This window comes from Anas platyrhynchos, chromosome 5, assembly GCF_047663525.1.
Source record: "Anas platyrhynchos isolate ZD024472 breed Pekin duck chromosome 5, IASCAAS_PekinDuck_T2T, whole genome shotgun sequence".
NCBI lineage: Eukaryota > Metazoa > Chordata > Aves > Anseriformes > Anatidae > Anas > Anas platyrhynchos.
Window position 1 is genome coordinate 10,274,731 of NC_092591.1, and position 19,103 is coordinate 10,293,833.

Here is a 19,103-nt window from a genome sequence, read left to right on the forward strand (position 1 = left end):
CTTCTCTCCTGCCATCACACAGACTGAACATGAGATAAGGAGCTGAAAGTGGATCAAAGAAACAAGGAGAGACTAGAGCATGCAGCTTCTAACATGTTGGAAGACCAATGGCTCTACGAATCCCCAGGCTATATAAACTGTTTTAAAATTAAACTTTTTTTAACTGATAACTTTCATATTCTGTGCCATGACCATTCCTTAAGACTGCACAACATGGAAAAGACCAATAAATTGCATGTCCACGACTACCATTCAAGAGTTGTTGACATTCAGAACAACAGGAAGAGGAAATCCACAAAACAGGCAGAGCCACACAGCCATCCCATATAATTATGAGTGGGCGGAAGAGAAAAATCAAAAAAGTAGTCACCCAACAAGAGAGTCAGGCAAGCATAGGTGGAAGGGAAAGATTAAGACATGTCAACCAACCAGTATATTTTCTGCCAATTGAAACAGTCTGGTTTCCCCTTGATGGGAAAGGGGAGGGCAGAAAGAAAACAGCCCTGGATCCTACACTTGCATTTCTAACAGTCAAAATCAGTATTCAGTTTGGCTCTGTTTTATAAGGAAGCCTCATAACAAAGAGTGGAGTCCTGGAATTATGGACAAAGACTTGGCGGGATGGCAGCAATAAGTTACCTTATGCTAAATTTTTGCATGCGTACAAAGTTTTTTGCTTTCATTTCATGTTATTTCAAAAACACTTTTAATTTAGGCTAGTCACATCCTTTGAAACAGAGCTGTTTTGTGTTACTTTAACTTCTGTCATTTACATATGACTGCCAAGATAAAACAAGACCAAAAAACAGGGGTGGACTTTAAATCAAAACTGATATAAGGTTTGTAAACTTTACATGAAGTGGTAAATAAATTATTTTCTTACTTGAACTTGATTGCATTCATCAGTGGGGTAGATCCATATCTGTCTCTAGCATAAACAGTTGCACCAGATGTCAACAAATACTCAGCTAATGACAAATGACCTTCAGAGGCTGCAATATGAAGTGGAGTTCGACCATCGTAGTCTTCACAGCTCAAGTTTCCACCCTAAAAAAGGACAGATCTTTCACATGCTGAAAAGATACTGGCTGCACATTTGATCATTGGTACAACAAACCACAAGTTGTTGTCCCACCAAAATATTAAACTTGTCAAGCTTACAGTGTTGATTTTACCACCAATACAGATATTTATTTTGCCTTCCATATGTTCTCCACCCCCCCAGATATTATCCCATTACAGCCCCTTCAGATAGGCTCTTTACTGCAGTACACCATACAGCAGCTTTGTGCCTAGAATCTGCTAATTTTACTTGTCTTAGTTTATTGTTATTTTCAAGATACATCTATCCTTTTTCTAGACCTATTATCAAAGCCTCAAGAGTAGAGTTAAAGCTAGGAAAAGACAAAACAAAGAGGTGTAGAAGATGATACAGGGAAATAACTATTTCTTTTTTCAGGTATAAGCCAAGCTAGAGCTATCAGGAGAGCCAAAATCCTGATCTAGCACTGCACTATGTTTCACTTAAACATAATTTTCAAATTCTTTTTTTTTTTAATCATGACAAATTTACATTCAAAAGTTGGATACTATGAATATGCATAAAGTTAAATGAAAGAAAGCAGCATAAACCATTTTAAAGTGTTCCAAAGTTAGCAGATAAGAACTTGCATATTAATCCACCCGTATTTTCACAGTTCAAAAGAAAATGTAAACAGCTGAGAACCAGATAGGAGAAAGAACATACCAGTTTTGAAAAGCAGAGACTGAGATGCCTAGAAACCAATTCTATTAGTCAAAGTACCTTGACTTACATAGTTGCTTCCCAGCTTCCTCGTATCACTTACAGCTATATTTAAAAACTAAAGTTTTGTACAAACAGTTAATTTTACATTACCATTTCTGCTATGGCTCTTATTGCATCTATGTCACCCAGTTTTGCTGCAGCACAAGCCAGAAGTGGAATTAATGCATCTCTTACAGCTTCTAACTCCTGAGAAACAAATAAAAGCAAACGTTTAAAATCAGCCTTGCCTCTAATATAATTGATGTCCAAGTTATAACAACACTGCCTTTGCACTTCCAGGTGAAGTTTCCAAATTACTCATTTGGATATTTAAAACTGGTAGCATTAATTCTTGGAAGGAAAGAAGTCTCATGCTTATTTTACATTTTGTAGGTCTCCCATCCACAAAGATTTATCTTCCTCCCTAGCAACACTACAATTACCTGGTATTAATACCAGTTAAGCGCACATACTAATTACCATCTCTGCAGCGCCAGAGTTATACATCACTACAGGACAAGAAACAAGGCTGGTAGGAGTTGGAGAAGGTTCTATCGTCCATTATCCTCAAGACTGCAACAACTTTATTCATGCGAATCCCCAAATATTTGTTTAACCTGTACTTCCAAACCTCTACTGTCAAGCCCCACAGACCCACTAAATAACCTCACAGTTCTTATACTAAAGAACCATGAATTCAGTATTCATACAGCTACTAAAAATCCCATCTTCCCTGACACTGAGGCAAGAGAAAGGCAAATGCTTTTATCTTAAAACCAGTACTATAACTTCTGATTTTCCATCTGGGAGAGACTAATATTAAAAAGCACAAATTATCTTTGTGTAATGCTTCCCTAGTATCATCCTTCTATGTCTGCACATACAATTAAGCTGTTTCACCCCTTATTATTTGGCTTGCTACAAACTGTCAATACATTTGACCACAAAAACACACAGCACTTTTTCATATCACTGATACCCTGAATTACAGCAACTGTCTGAGGCTTGCTATTGTAGCCAGCCAGCCAAGAAAATAAACTCAAGATGGGTCTACAAAGAAAAAAAAAAGTTAATATGTTTTTAATTAAAAACATTTTAATGCTATGCTTGTCATTGTGTCCTTTCTTTCTACCCCAATTGCCTAGCTGGGACGCTCAGTACTAAAAAAAAAATAAGAATAAAAAAGGTCTAATGTTTCAATTTTCTTTCAGCTTTGTTGCTCATCTTTAAGCTAGGTTCAATTAACTGAATTTAGCATTTACATGAGTTTGGTTTTAAATATTTAAGTATATACCTCCTTGCAGCTGATACTTAGAGATCTGGCAATCGCTTGAATAAACTTGCTATCTCTCAGAGAGATCTTGGCTCCTGTGGGTACAACAGTCATTTCTCCTCTTAGATTCTCACTCAGCATCTGAAAAGCAAGCAATCAAATCCTTTGTTAGCAGAGGAAAAATATGGTAGCAGTCTAATAAAAAAATCTTAGGATCGAGTTAGAAAATTGTTCGGAGGAATTATGGAAACTAATTGAACGCAGACAAAAGATTAAAGAAATAGTTACTGTGCCATGAAGACAGCAAGTATAAAAAGACAAAAGGAAGAAAAAGAGACGGGGAAATAAAACTTTCTTCTAAAGCAATGAAACCAAAATAAGCACATAACAAAACTCCTCCAATTTTTAGAGTATGCAGACAAACTTCCCTAGTGGGGTAAGCTGCAGCCTACTTAAAAACAGAAAGATAGCGAGTAATTAGCAGAGGAAGGCTGAAGAACAGAATATTTGGAAATGCTGCCTTTGCCAGCATTTCCAAAACTCAGTATTCCAACACAGACTGTTTATTTAGGTCTCAAAGAGCCCAGTGCTGCCTGTGGACAGTCATCTATTTCAACTGATTTTCAAATAACTCCATTAGCTCTGATTTTGTTAAAATTTGGCCATAGAGCCTGTTGTTTTACAAGCAGAGGGTTTACTGTAGTACTAATTATTTGATATTAAAGCAGGTGTGTAACAGTTTGCAGGGTGGGTTCATCCAATACAACCAGAAAAAAAAAAAAAAAGAGAAAAAAAAAGGACAGCTAATTAATGTGTAGAAATTGCTTGAACACAGTAATAAATGAAAATACTCTAAAAGATGGGTTCTGTGAAATCTGGAGAACAGAGGAAGAATCAATTCGTTAAGAAAAAGCAACTGGTTTCCTCAGTTTTGACAATTTTACATACTGGCACTCTTTCACTACAGGTTGCTGATGCAGGTATAAAGCACAGTTATTTCAATTAGAATTTTAAAACGCAGGATTGTGAAAGTTTGCACGAAACAGATGTGATGTTGGAAGGAGGAATGCCCGAGGTTTACTTATGTCTAGGCATGCCCTTTATTTAAAAAAAAAACCTCCCAAGCGCTGACAACACTGTAGCTGTCTGCTGGAAGAGTCCCATCACATACGTGTAACTTGCTCAGAGGATACCAACTGCTTTTAGAGTTTGACAGGTTGAGATCATTGCTTTGCACAGGTAACCTTAGCAATTGGCACCTGTGCTAAATGAGCCCAATGCAGAAACCCTGTGTGCCTTACTCAGTCCTACCAGCTCTGCAGCCATTTGCATGTGTCTGGGGGCAAATTCCTTGCTTCTCCGTATTGAAAGAGAATCCTAAAATAACCACGCCAGCTTCAGGAGAGCTTCCGTCTCTTGGGAGACTATTGTTTGGTGATACGCTTAGCTGAAGATATTGCCACAGACAACATATTTCCAGGCTTTCTTCTTCTCCTGGTCTCTACCACTCATTCCTGCCCGAGCAACGTCACATGCTGCTCCCTTAGTTGTGCCAACACAATGGTTGGTGGGTCTGCAGTGTGAGTCAAACGAGGAAATCAATCCCGCTTAACTTCAAGAAATTGTAAAAGTTATTTTGTTTTTTAAGCCATATAAAGGAGCTGCCAGCACTACCTCACAACACTGTGTAGCACATTACAAAGGACAGCGTGTGAAGATACAGGTATACCTTGTGCCAGTGGTACATAAAATGTAATGTCACCAAGTCCTCATTTGAGTAATTCAGCTACCTCACCTTGGCAAACTGAATCTTAAATTTAGTTTTAACCCATACACTAGGCAGGAAGCCAGCTGGAAAGTTTCTCCAGTCGCAGGTCAAATGATCCTCTGTGCAAGCAGATTAAAGTCTGTGTTAAAAAAGAGGCTAGTATATGTATATTCCAGGGTCAGTGAGTGTACCAAGGGGGCACCAGTAAAGAGCCCGGGTTTCTAAAGTGTATATACACAAACACATGCAATACCACAACTCACAACATCATGCTGCCTGTTAAGCATGTTCTTGCACAGAATATGTTCTTGCCATCCTCACAAAAAAAACACATAGCCCCTCCTCCTCTCATTTTTCAGAGCAAAGGCTTTAGCAAACGACTGAAAGCGCAGAGTCTGAAACTGTTTGTAACCACATTAAGTGGTACTTCCAGTCAACCCACTTAGGATCACAGGTATCCTAACATGTTAGTCTCAGAGCTCCTACTGGTTGGAAGCTATTGAGCATGAAATTAAGATCAAATTTGTCTCAATTTTAATAAAAACAAAACACCATCATAAGATACACATGTGCATGCAGTGCTTAAGTCTAGAGAGTGACTCATCGTGATGTCATCTCCCAAAGTGTCAGGGTTATGATTTCACTGCATACAAACACAGAAACATGCATTCCTGCAGACTGCTGTTCTTCTATCTAATTCAAAGTTGTATGCTCTTTGTATAAAGGAACTGTATCAATTTAGGGGAAAATGGCTTTATTAAACACCGATAAACAGAAAGAACACTGTTAAAGGGATTAAGATTTTAAAATCAGTTACAATTGGTTCTTAAAATAATCCTCTATTTTTGATGCATTTATAAAATATCTCTCTCACACTGACACTAGTAGTGCTGTAAAGGAGGAGGCTGCAGGTACCATTTAATTTCAGAATTAGCTTTCTGTGAATGAGTCCTGGATCTTTACCAGACTAAGATCAATGACAAGATCTTTGCTGACATCAGTAGGGTTAGGATTCTGTCTCCCTTATGGATTTCCACATATGGGCTTTTAGTACGGAAATGCCCAGGGTTGACTACTGCATTTTTGTGGCTTGGTTATGGTCTTCAATTGATTTATGCAGAGAATTCCTTTCTTTCCCAATCTATGTATGTTTATTTGCCTAACACTATTTTCCATAAGGAAAAAAACAAACAAACATGTGACATTCACTTTATGGCTCTGGAACCAATTGCTTTTAAATGCAAGGAAGAAGCTCAAGGCATTCAGCTGAGCAGAAGTTAGCACAGCAGATGAGAAAGTTAAAGGCTTTCAAGGTCACACCTGACATATTTACCTGTCTCTTCTCCTCCCAGCTAAGCTTATGCTTGCTAAGTGTGTATGACAGTTTAGTTAAGGCTGCCTCTGGTGTCATATCACCTCCAGGAATTACTCCAACATCAGCGAGAGTCTGAATAAAAAGAAATGATGACTCCAATTAGCATAGCATTCAAAAATACTCGTGTGTACAAAAAATATACATGAGTGATATGTAGCAACACAGAATACAGTATGCAGCTGTGCCTCCACTCTCTTATTTGTACTCCCACCTGTGATTTCTGTAATTTTAGCCATCAAATACTGGGCAAATACTAGAGCCAGATGAATAAAGCTGACTTGTACTTAAAATTCCTCTTCATGCAGGAACATGGAAGAATTCAACCAAACACTTGCCACGGTCACTTGCCGTGCTCAAACGGAAAGGTTACCGGTCTGTATCCAGCTATCTGCAGAGCTGTCAGATTACCTGTACTGAAAAGCTGCAGTTACTCCATTTTAACCCGGTGGCGTTTTGAACATTGCCAAGTAGGCTGTTCTCACTCAGACATATTTACCATTCTTTTATGGGGCATAACTTTGGATGAACTCCAGCACTACTGCGTGCTCACAGCAGGAGTACTTTCATATCCTTTCAGACTGCACTAGTAGTATATGATGGAGAACATAAAACTTAAATACGCACTTTACCCAGTTCTGACGAGAAAAGCTAAGAGAGATGATCCAATATTTTAAACATCTTTCTGGTAGTAAAAAGCAGAAGCATCTTTGCTATGGTCAGCAAGCTTCATAAGTGTAGAGCAAAGACAAAGCAGATTTCAGATCTTCAGATAAATTGTACCTGGGCAAACATTCAGACTACCCTAAACTACAGACCATCATCTTAGTTATTACGTGATGCCTCACAGTTAAGCATCTTTTAGTAGGTTCTTTACACTGATTTACTTTTAAATGCCTTGTATGTAATTTTCAGCTTTGAAACTTGTAGTAACTTAACTAATATTTTTAGCAAAATACAGCGACTTAATCGGCATGTTAACCACCTCTGAGAGCCCCAGAGTAACATTTTTAAAAGTCACACACAAAAAAAAAATATAGAGACAGAAGGTGAGAAATACTTAGGGCTTTTTCAGTGGGCTTGGGAGAGAGAAGGAGGAAAGGATTTCCTAGTTTCCTTCCTATGCCTGAAGTCCCCTCAATTACAAGTTTCTGCTATGCAGATGGCTCAGAGGCCACACATTCAGTTAATTAAAACAAATACTTCAAGGGAAACCAGGGACTCAGCTCACCCACTGGACTAGCATGAATGAGTAAAAAATATCCTAGCCACATGCAAAGACCTGTGAAAGACTTCATTTAAAGAATGAATATATATATATATATATATTTAGTTAATATTACAGCAAGTTTCCAGCATTCATCCAAACTTCCTCCATTGAGCATTTCCTTATGAAATTGAGAAGGCAATGAAAGAACAAGAATGAAGTAATTTTGCAGGACTTGGCTCTGTCAGTGGCATCTCAAAAGATGCCAAGAAAACAGGACAGCCTCCATCAGTGGATGCTGAAGCAACATAATACATACTCCACATAAAAGATGGATGCCAGAAGCAAACACATTTCAACACAGCATTACAGTGGTTTAGTAAGACAAATGCTAGTGACCTGAGTAGAGCAACAGTCTAGATTAAAGTGCAAAAAGCCATTTTTAGAGTTGTCCACTTGGAGGATCTTTTACCCGGAGCCAAGTTGTTTGTTGTTGTTTTTTTTTTTCCCTTCCATATACTTCAATAATTTATTTGAAGCAGAAGATCAAATAAAACCTAGGCTTCATTTTCATGTTTTCAAATACAAGCTTGGTGTCTTTATTGACTTAACTGCTTTCTTTCTGTGTGAACTGTTTTATATAATCCATGTATTCCTATTTTTATTTGCTACAGAGCATGAGATCTCTGCAGAAGTTGATACTTCTCAAAACACCCCCATTAATTTAGGCAAAATTTTAGCAACACTCAAATGAATGCTCATTTCACAATACAGCAACTTAGAATACTGAATAGGTGAACAAAACATGAAAATCACCTTTGCTTTCTGCTAAAAACAGCCTATATGATCTTGAAACAAATACAATCTAAAGCTGTGTCAAAACCAATGTTAAAATAGGCAGGTTTCAGCACCAATTTAGAGGATCTACATTTGTCTTGCAATCGATGGCAAGACCAACCAACAAGAGCAGTCAATTAAGAAGCTCTGCCAGACGGGTGGTTGCTCCCAACACAAACAGGTGTCTAAAAGAGGGGGATGAGTCACCCTCTGGCAGCGCTTCTTGGATGTTTAATGGCTGGTCTTTTTATAAAGGCCAGTTAAACCAGCTTCCTTCACACCACCACATGCAACATGCACTCTCATATGGCTTTGAGCTCTTATTAGTCTTAGTGATGTCATGTCTTAATACACAATTAAGAAACTCACTACAAAATGTCCCGAATATTAAGAGCATTTACACAAAGTCTGCTTTAAGCTGGCTGAGTTAAACACAACTGATTTCCATTCTGCAAGACAGATGCTTCCTTACTTACTATTCTCCCAGTTCCTCTATGAATTCAGTTGCACTTCTTTGACTTCTAGTCAAAGAAAACACTGATATTTGGAATATTGCTTGGAATTGCAGGCTTTCCTCATGTTCCTATATTTTAACTCCTAGCCTATCAAATACTACTCTATTTGATCATCCGATCCACAAGCTAGATTCTAGCTCAGTGAATGCCTTCAGGAGGGACTCTAACAATCTAATGCAAGGTGTCCTGGAGAGCTACACACCACAGGAGCAAGCAGACAGTGATTTGGTATTTTAGCTGACTATTTAGACCATTCAGACTAGGAGTAGCAATATTATGTTTGCAGATGTATTTAAATGCTTCCAGCCTAAGATTTTTCTGGTATAGTTATTTTACGAACGATATCTTCAGTTTAACAAATTTGGTTTTATACACCGGGATTACTAGACTTATATAATCAAGTTGTATCAGTGAAATGTTTCCTTACACAGCAGTAGAGTCTGAAATCATTGCACAATCCTCACCTGCCCTGTTGCATAGACTGTTGTAACAGACCCTCGTAAGCACTGGGTGCAGTTTAGAATCACTACTTTTCGTCCAGTTGCTTTCTTGAGTTCCTCTAGCAGGTCTTCTCTGTTATTTGGGGCATTGCCAGTTCCATATGTTTCAAGTACAATGCCCTCAATTGGAGGCTGAAGAAATGCTTTTACCTGTTTAAAAACAAGACAGGAAACTGAGACAAAGGATGCATTCATGTCACATTAAGATTTTCACATACAGCACAGTTTTAAAAAATGGGCTATTCCCGTTATAAGGATCTGATGTCTTACAGTCTTCTCATGCTCTTCTGTACATCCCATTAACAGTAACAGATTATAGAATAACTTTTGAGAGTTATTGAGAAATTGAGAATTTCACTCTTTAGTTTTCTTTAAATTCCTGGAGGGATAGGCTTTAAAATAAACTATTTTCCAGTCATGACCTTAGTGTGAGAAAGGATGCTATTGTTTAAGTGCCATTAACAGGCTATATGGTTGCACCATGGAGGAACAAAAGGGTAGATTTACACTTACAAAATAAATACAGAATTATTAATTCAGATTAGAACACCCACCCCTGCCTAGATTTGTTACTCTTCAGCAAAGAGTTTTGCAAACAGACATCTGCCTAACTAAGAGACTCTCTCACCTTTCAGGAAAGAACATTCTAATGAAAAATGGAATTTTTGAACTCAAAAAACAATTGGTTTAACTGAAGGTATTTAAAAAAAAAAAAGTAATAATTCATTCTGGGACAACTATTAGTTGTTAGCTATTGTGCCTCAGTGTAAGAAAATGCCTTGCAAATTTCTCTTTCTAGAAAGATGTATTTTAAACAACCTAGATGTTTCATTGCTGATTACATATGCTAAATGCAATACGCTGTAAGCCCCCCTGAGACTAACTATGCAGTTGGAGTTTTATTGCAAATATACCACCCCTCTGCCTTCCCATCTGTTCATATTCACCTAAAAAGAATAGTAATATAATTGAGGAGTGCTGCTTAAACTACTGGATTCAATTTAAGATGGCAACAGCCATGAAAGACCCGTCAATTTAATGGAACTGGTATTAGAGAAAAATTTAAAGACAAATCTACCTAAAACCATAGTTCCGTGAAACTATTTGTAAAGGCTCAGAGCAGCAAAATCCCACTTTGAATCTGCAACTCTGTATGAATACTGAGGATCACGCATCAGTGTGAGATAAAATGAACCTTGAAAAAAAAGCTCGAGCTGTAGGTCACCTCCACCCTTCATATTATGTATTCTTTGGCAAGTTATCTAATAATATGCCTTAATATGCAGCAAGAAAGCATTTCTACAGTCATCGTAGCCTATACCTCTGTAGAAAAGTACACTTGAGCTATTTATGAGACCTTATAAGAAATTCATTTTAAGTTCCAAAGCCCAGACAGTTTAGATAAAAGGTATTTTAAAAGCTTTTATCAATAGTTTATGGTGTATGAAAATAGTCTCTGAATGCTCTGATATTACAGAAAATGTTTATCAGAAGAAGATAGATACTTTCCCTTCCCTACGAAAACCCAACCACTGGTACTACTACAATGTAGCTTTTCTACTTCAGCTTACTAATCAAGTATTTGAGAATCACTTCATCTACTTCCAAAATTAAGTGGTGTCACTTACAGCAGCAGCAGTGATTCCTGGGAAGATTCGCAGAAGCCCAACGTTCCTGTTCATATTGGTGTGAACTCGAAATTTCTTTTTGGTATTGGCTCTCCACACTGTTTCCCAGTTTACTGTTAAAGAGAAATTTAAATGTAATATTAAAGACATAATATTAAGTACCTTGGTAGCACCTCATACTTCGAGCATTACTTTAAAAAATGTTTCTTCTATAGGAGACTCATGAAAGATGTTGTGTTTTTTTAAAGAGGAAATGAAGGCCCATTTAAGACGGCAGCCTAAGCAGCTGATCTAACACACTTTATTTATTAGGTGCCACAAAATATGACTTCAAGGACGTATGCAGGTCAGACTCAACTGACCTGCATATATTTTAGCTTTAATTCCAAAAGAGTATACATTCTGAGATAAAACAGTATTACTCATCAATATTTCTGAGTTATTGCTCTTCAAAGAGATATTTAACAAATATACTTGTTTCAATTTAATAGTATTTTATAGCTAAAACTTCCAAAATGAATATTTTATTTCAATAACCATTAGTGAATATATACTACAACCTCTTCAAAAGAAAATCCTGATAGCATTGGAGTGCACAACCCAACTGGTTCACAATGCTGACCATGTCCCATTAGTGCCCACTCTCCCAGTCCAAAGTGCTCAGCAAGTCTCCAGCACCAGGCTGTTATGCACGTCTGGCATAGGCGATCCGCTGACTTGACACATGGATCAGAACTTACTGTTACCTAGCTGGACTGATATCAGCCCGGATTAATGCTTAGAAAGCAGACCTTCATCTTCTTAGACAAGAAATATGACAAATGCAGTTACTGTTGCTGCTAATCACCTCCTGAGTTTATTATGTAGTTACTAATGATTAAATAAAATAGCAAGGATTCAATTAACTCTGATTATACATTTAGAGACAGAAGCCAGCTGTTTAACTAATAGTTTGTTTGTGCTGCATTATTAGAAGCCAAGTCATGCATTATTGATTTCAAAATTTTACTACTTCAGTGTAGGAGCCCAGTGTTGGTAGTGCAGGCGGCTGTTACAAGTCCATGAAAGAAGTCAAACAGCAGCCAACAGCTCAGAGCATCATGTTTCAGTGGAAGTAGACCTTACTGCATAGCACGTCATGATCTAAGCTTTTTAGATTTTGGAGAAACCTCCAAGCAGCAAGACAGATAAAAGACCTGAGTGCATACTACTGATGTGTTCTCAGCCATGTGAAGAGTTACTCACGCCAATTACTATTGCAATCTCTTGCAATCAGCAGACAGCCATTTGCAAGAAAATTTCAAGTACATTTAAAAACCTGCATTGAAGCTTACTCCATTGTTCCATTATCAGAGATACTAAAAACAGTATAATCCATAAAGTCAGGACAGAAAATAGCAGTCACCTGTAAGACTTTGTGAACTTTCCCTTTTTGTGGTGCCTGTAAACATCTACAGCCTCTGTATGTTCCTTCCAAAAACTATCATGCACTGCAGTTGGCTTGGCACCCTGTTTACCCTATTCACCCCAGTTCAGCACATTGGTTCCTAATGCTCTGGCAAACAGAGAACAGAAATATAGACAGCTTCCACCATGTGTTTGTGAGAAGCAAGGTTCTGAAATCACCTGGCTGGATTTAGTAGTTGCCCAAGTAGGTCTAAAAGGCCTCCAAGAGCTTTCCAGAGAATGTTATGAGAACTGCAGGAGACAAATGGGCAAGTGCACAAGGCCATGTGTTTGTTCTACTTGAGGTTCACAGGACTGGCTAAGCACATTCACCCAGGAGCATTGTGCTTTAAGAAGCAACAGTGTCTGGCAATACATTAAATCCTTCCAACTTTCCAACAGATTAATTCTTTAAAAGCAGCCTCTTCTGTGAGAAGGGATGGCAATAAAATTGTATCAGTTTCTTTATCCTCCATAACCTAGGAGTCCCTGCCAAAACTTCATAAATGCGTACTACTAAATTTGGCAACTGCTAGCATCCCTAAGTCTTTAACATACTTGAAGAATGAACTGAGGAAACCTGCCTTGGCATGGTTGACTAAGATATTGCCAAAAGTAGAAGACCAAGGCGAGAGATCAGAGGATAGGTTCAGAAATCCAGGCCTGTACCTGTACACTTGGAGTACACTCTACCAAATAACACATCATCTTCAAGATAAATATAATGCATTCAGACACAGTACAGTGATGCAATTCCAAACTATATTAAAAAAAAAAAAAAAAAAAAAAAAAAAGAAGAACTAGAGATCGTCCCTGAGTTAATATTCTCTTGGTCATGAATCTCCTCAGCCTGCATAATGTGCACAGTACTGCAGACTCACTGCACTGAATAAACCAGTTGTTCTGCAGCCTTTGGCTGTAGTGCGCAGCAATCTGTTTTGTTAAAGAGAAAAATCATCTCAGGCATCACTAACAGTTCTTAAGAAACTCATACAAACAAGTTAAGTACAAAAAGTTCTATGTGTTGGTGTTTAACATTTTCTTCTGTGGGTAAGAGTGACTAATTAGGGATATACAGGTTTGGCACAACAGAAAACAGTCACCTGTCCTGACTTGGATGGGCCATGCTTGTGAAGAGTTTAACTTATATAGTGTGTGTTATGTAAATACGGATATAAAGCTAGGGAACAAAACTAAGTTAGCAACTGGTCCTGCACAGCAGAAAGTTCCTAAAGCAATGTTACGTTAAACAGAAAGGTAAGAGCTATTTATATACTGTATTGAAAGTGGCTTGGGATAGAAAAGGTTGCATTATTCAAGGACATTATATTCAAGAAATTAAGGCTTTTTGTTTATTTTCCCAAACAAAACAATCACCTAAACGATACTCTGCTATTCCCAATCTCTCCCTCCCTCCCAAGCACTACAGCTTTTCAAAGTACAGGTCAGAACAACAAATTTGAAAGGGAGGTATATACCTAAGTCACAAAGTAAACTCTTTCAGGTTTGAATCCTCTGAAGCCTGCCCAGCTTTTGTTCTCCTCCTGAGCCTCACAGAAGCAACTTTGCAATCACTGGAGAGGCAGCTTCAGCCTCCTGAGGATACTGGGCAAAGTAGAGCTAAGAAAAAACACTGGCCTCCTTCACATCCCAGGGTTAAACAGGGAGGCAGCAAGGAAACATCCCAGAGTATTTTTCATTCAAGAAAAAAAAAAAATAATACAACTATACAGAGTCCTTATCTTATTCAGCTTTATTCACACACACACACAACTATGGTGATAGGGTTAGTATGGAAAGAAAAATCAACCTAGCTGAAAAATAAAATAGAAAAGAGGAGAAGAAACTCGACAGTCTAGAAAGCAGAAAGGAAGGTTTTTGTTGTTTTTTTTAAAGAGTGCCTATGCCACAATGCAGGTTTCAACTTATAATGGGAGAGCTATAACTAAGAGCGACACCTCCCTTAGGAGTGGTGACTGAACTCCGAGTTATGAAATCAAACAAGAAATACAGCTTTTCTTGATTGCAGAGCTCCACACAAACAGCAACACTTTCTTCTCATCTCTCTCTGCTGGGCCACTGGCGAGCCGTACCATTATATAAGCTGCCCCAGCGTTCATTAGAATTCATGGCGACAGCCAAGGGGTGGGGAGCAGAGGCCAACCTATGGGTGGAAATTTCTGAAGGAGGCAAGCAAACATAGACCCCCTTTTTTGGCAGTTTATTATAAAACAATTGACACATGCCTTTTGAAATGAATATTTAAATTGAACGGTATCACTGCAAGAACCAACATGCCTGCTTACTAGGGGGAAAAACAAACCAAGAGCACTTCAGTGAGCAGAGCTGACATTTGCCTTAATGCTTAAATGACTTGGTTTTTTTGCTATAAATAACCAGCACTGCCAACCAAGACACAGACTTGGCCAGTGACAAATAGCTTCTCTTTAATAGGACTGGTGGACAGATGAGATCTAAAGGGCCTTCTAACCTGCTCCTGCTGTACCCCGTTTGCATATACAGTCACACGGGCTCTTTTCATCCCCTACACAAGTTATGGGTCTAATCATATGGTCCTGTACATATGCACCACTCCCAGAAGTTACATACATGCATGTGTGATGAAGAAAGTCCAGCCGAGGTAACAAAGCAAGTTTCATATTTGCTTCATTAAGAAGACAACAGAGAAGAGAGGATAGTAATCAGTTATGAAATATACTGAGACTATTTACACACTTCAAGTGAAAGAGACCTCCTTGTCTCTCCTGTTCTCAAAACATGAGAGAAATACAATAAAGCATTTCAATTCATAAGCTTTATGATTTTAGAAATTTTGTTGTTCATTCCTATATTGTCCACTTCATGTTTTGTGATCCTGCTGCAAAAGCCCTTCCCGTCGAAATTGGGTTTCCTATTTGTCTGAGGAGCTTGCTAGAATTTTCACTTCTTACAAGAGCTTTGTGTGCTAAATTTAAAGTCTTAAGGAAGCTGCCACACTTGCCAGTCTAAAACTGGAAAACAGGTCTCCTAGGTGCTGGCAACACAGTTAAGGTCTGGCAGAGAGCACAGCCAGTTGATGGGATCAGTAATCCCCTGGGAGTTTCACCTGAAGCGGGAAGATGGTAAAAAAAAAAAGGCATGGAGATCAAGAATGAAGAAGTGAGCTGGAGCTGGGGAAGGGAGGGAAAGAGAACTAAGCCTTTGCCTCTCCTCTCTGGCTCTGCGGTAGACTGTTGCTTTTATATGGTACATCTAACCTCGAAGAGCAGCTCCTCTCCTCATTCCTGTGTACCAGCCCATGATCACAAGCATATCCCATCACATTCCTCACTCTCTCTATTTTGCCACCTCTCTGCTTCTCTGGAATTTTCATTCCCAGCTTTGTTACAACTAGGAAGCCCAAGGAAGAGTTTCTGCACATGGCCTATCCCTTCTGGCGTTGTCAGACTGCTCTACATAATGCTGAAGCAGCAAGAGTCAGCCCTGTCTACAGGAAGATTAAGACATTATACAAAAGTCATTTGGAAAAAAAAAATAATTAAAAGATGCTACATTTGTTTGGTTTATTTTTCCAAGCCCTGAGTGATCCCTTGTCTCCATGAAAGCTTCATACTAGGCTTGTATGAGCAAACACAAGGGAGACAGCTATGTTTCAAACAATTACTTTGGACAAAATAAAGCAGCACTAGTAGATTGCCCATACTATAAACTATGTTTTTCAAAATGAAACGATCCTTCACTACTGACACCGTCATCTTGGATAAATGATGCCACCCTAACTGGGTAATCAACTGAAACAAATAAAAATAGAGCCTATCACACCTTCAGTTTTTAAATCAGAAATCCTTACTGACCTCAGTGGGGCATTCTACTGAAAAGATAATGGGACACAAAATGGGCCAAGGGAAGTACTTAGTAACTTTCTCATTTTTCTCCTATAGACAAGGAATCACAAAACAGGTCATTCAAATCCAAGAGAGAAGCAGTATGCGATTTTCAGCCTGATTTCATTATTGATCAGTCAGTAAACTGAATTTATTTATACCCTATTTGATGCAGCCCATAAAAAAGGAAGAAAGAAGATTTTCCCCAGTTTACTACAACAATCAACTAATAGCATTTCTGTTGATTTCAGGTACACAGTATTTGACACAGCATAGTAATACAATAGTGGCACGCTCCCAACCAGAGAGATGTCTTAAAGACCACTACAGCATCTTACGGGGTTCCTCAATTTGTCTGCCTGCTACAAACATAGGCCTTTGATCCTGTAACTTTGTTAAGTGACTCTCACTCATTAGGTTGAAGGCTAAATTTATTTTTCTGTGTTATAAAATGTCTCTCCCTACTAGTAGAAACCATTCAGAATGCCATGCTGCATGGCGATGAGCTAGAACTCCTAGTAAAATAATTTGTGAACCCCCTCCTATTTCCTACTTGCGGCAATAATGGAGATTGTCACCATGGCCTACTCCTTTTGAATATACCTAGGCAATCCAAAAGCAGCTTGCAAAACTTGTTACATTTTTGAAAACTGTGCTTTAGTATGTTTTTTTCACAACAACTCATTTGGCTAAATTCCAAATGTATCTCTCTTCTCCAGTCTCCAAAGAAAGACTGACATTTATCCAAGAACAGACATCAGAATGTTAATGACTTTACACAAGGATACTGAAATCTTCATGTAGTTTTTCTCCTCCTTATAAAGCAGACACACAAAAATTAGAGGGAATCTCAGTAAGTTAGGGGGGAAAAAAACTTCACACGGAGCATATTCCAAGTCTGCTATTTTTGGTGTGCTTGCAGCCTAGATGAGTCCTAAATATCCAGTAAAACGTTCTACAAAATGTCATGGATCTAACAGACGATCTGTTGAAGCTGCAAGTACTCGGCAATGACTCTTTTGCCTGATCTCAGAGCCCAGCATGGTCATTAATGAGATTAAGCTCTTTGTTCTTTCAGTCCTCACTCCTTCATTTTTATCTTCACAGCAAGCATTTTCATGGCACAGGGGCAACGTTCCCTTTGGTTAGTGTAGTTCTTAAGTCACAGTCAGCCTAGCTCACATTCGTATTCAATAGATAAATACAGTCGAGTCACAAATTCTCAGTCTTACTAAAATTTAAACACTGTCAGAGCATAGAATGAATAGTCAAGTGTTTCAGATCATACAAAGCGGAGTGTTTTCAAATAAATTTGAGGTTAAAAACAGCATTTCAACTACATAAGCACATATTCTTTTCAGCTAGAGTTCTATTACATGTGGCATAAATTACAAGGCTTAAGAGATGATGTTGCTTACTTGTAATATCAACCTCAGCATTTGCAAGTGGAGGCAGGTTAGGTGAGGAAAAGGCATTGAAACTCCCAGCATCCACCTTAGTCACCCTATTTCCCCTGTACAGTTTATTATAAAAATACAGGCACACCTGCAAGACAAGTAAAGAAACAGGTCTATGAATAAGCCAGTAATTAAAAGATTCAGTAGATAAATACTGTAGTCTGTCCTTTATAAAGTGTTTTCTAAATCTTTAAAGCAACTCAGAAGCTAGTAGATGTTTACAATTCTTACCCTTTCAAAAAGAGTTGGCACATCTGTCACACATTGGTTTAAGAATTTAAGAACAAAACAAGTTAAGAACTAACTAGTTTCGTAATCCTCTCATGAGGCATAGTCCAGGAGACAGCAAATATGCCTGAGTCCACTTCAGAGACAGAGGAAAGACACAGCACGGACTTTTTAATAAGTTCATCAGTTATTTCTAAATTCCGAATCCAAAATCTTAACAAAAGGCCTAGTGAAAATGTAGGATAACTTTCAAAGGAGTCACCAAGTATAAATAATTAGGTTCCTTCTGAAGTCCCTTAAAGTATGTCAACTGGAATTTGAAGGAAAACAGATACCTCAAAGTAGCTGTTAGTTATGAAGATCTTAACCAGTCACCTATTGCTGTGATCCCACAAGGACTGGCTGTGTGAGCATGGCAGAAGTGAAAATAAGGTACAACCTGCTCAGTTTTCTCTCAGACTTTCAGCTTGCACAGAATTGGCATCTTTAAAGGCTGGGTGCTAAAACTATAGAAATGCTTCCATGTTTATTATTTGTATCATCCTTGATACTTCATTCTTCAAGTACTAGAGCTAGAAGATATTGCGAATCAGTACTAGAGCAACTTGAAAATTTCAAAGCAACTTTCAGTTCCAAAACTGACTTCAGTGCTTCAAATCCCACCCATTTGCAAGGGGACCTCTGATTTCAAGTCTGCTGTGAGCTACATTTCAAACCTGATAGTCTTTATAGAAGACACAGGCAAAATGGGATATTAATCCTGAGAGAACAGCATACACTGCTGTTGGCAAACCATGGAAGTGTTGGTTACCTCTGTGGAATCCATTTTTTTTCCTTTTCAAGTGCAATTCCTTACTGCCTACAGATATTTTGAGTATGTGTCCTAGCTAGGAGAATGTGTAAACTATGTGTCCTAGCCAGAAGAAGAGCAGCTTCTGAGACAATCTTCACAGGCAAACAGACCTCAGGAATCACGAATTGCCCAGCAAAGAGCAGCGCCCCCAAAAGGTTGGCTCGGCCGTCATTCTGCAACTCATATATGGGCACCTGAAGAATAGAAACTGAAATTAAACACTCTCCCTTCTGTAAAGCCTACACAGCAGAAAAAAATAGTCCAATTTGTGAAACAGAAATACATGAATAATTTATGTAACAATGATTTATGACAAATAAAGTTTCCTTCTTCATCCAAACTATTTTAG

General features: G+C 38.3%; 1 protein-coding gene across 3 annotated transcripts in view; it reads right to left on the reverse strand.

Moving 5' to 3' along the window:
- Positions 1–19,103, reverse strand: part of ASPG (asparaginase) — a 68,156-nt gene that overhangs the window by 11,718 nt on the left and 37,335 nt on the right. For all 3 annotated transcript variants that reach the window (XM_038179585.2, XM_038179584.2, XM_005029988.4), the window contains 8 exons: positions 18,865–18,948; positions 17,635–17,761; positions 10,887–10,999; positions 9,223–9,408; positions 6,161–6,274; positions 3,081–3,200; positions 1,898–1,993; positions 884–1,047 (listed from right to left, as the gene is read on the reverse strand). In XM_038179585.2, coding sequence (XP_038035513.1) covers positions 884–1,047; positions 1,898–1,993; positions 3,081–3,200; positions 6,161–6,274; positions 9,223–9,408; positions 10,887–10,999; positions 17,635–17,761; positions 18,865–18,948 — 1,004 coding nt within the window. The remainder of the gene's footprint in view (positions 1–883; positions 1,048–1,897; positions 1,994–3,080; positions 3,201–6,160; positions 6,275–9,222; positions 9,409–10,886; positions 11,000–17,634; positions 17,762–18,864; positions 18,949–19,103) is intronic.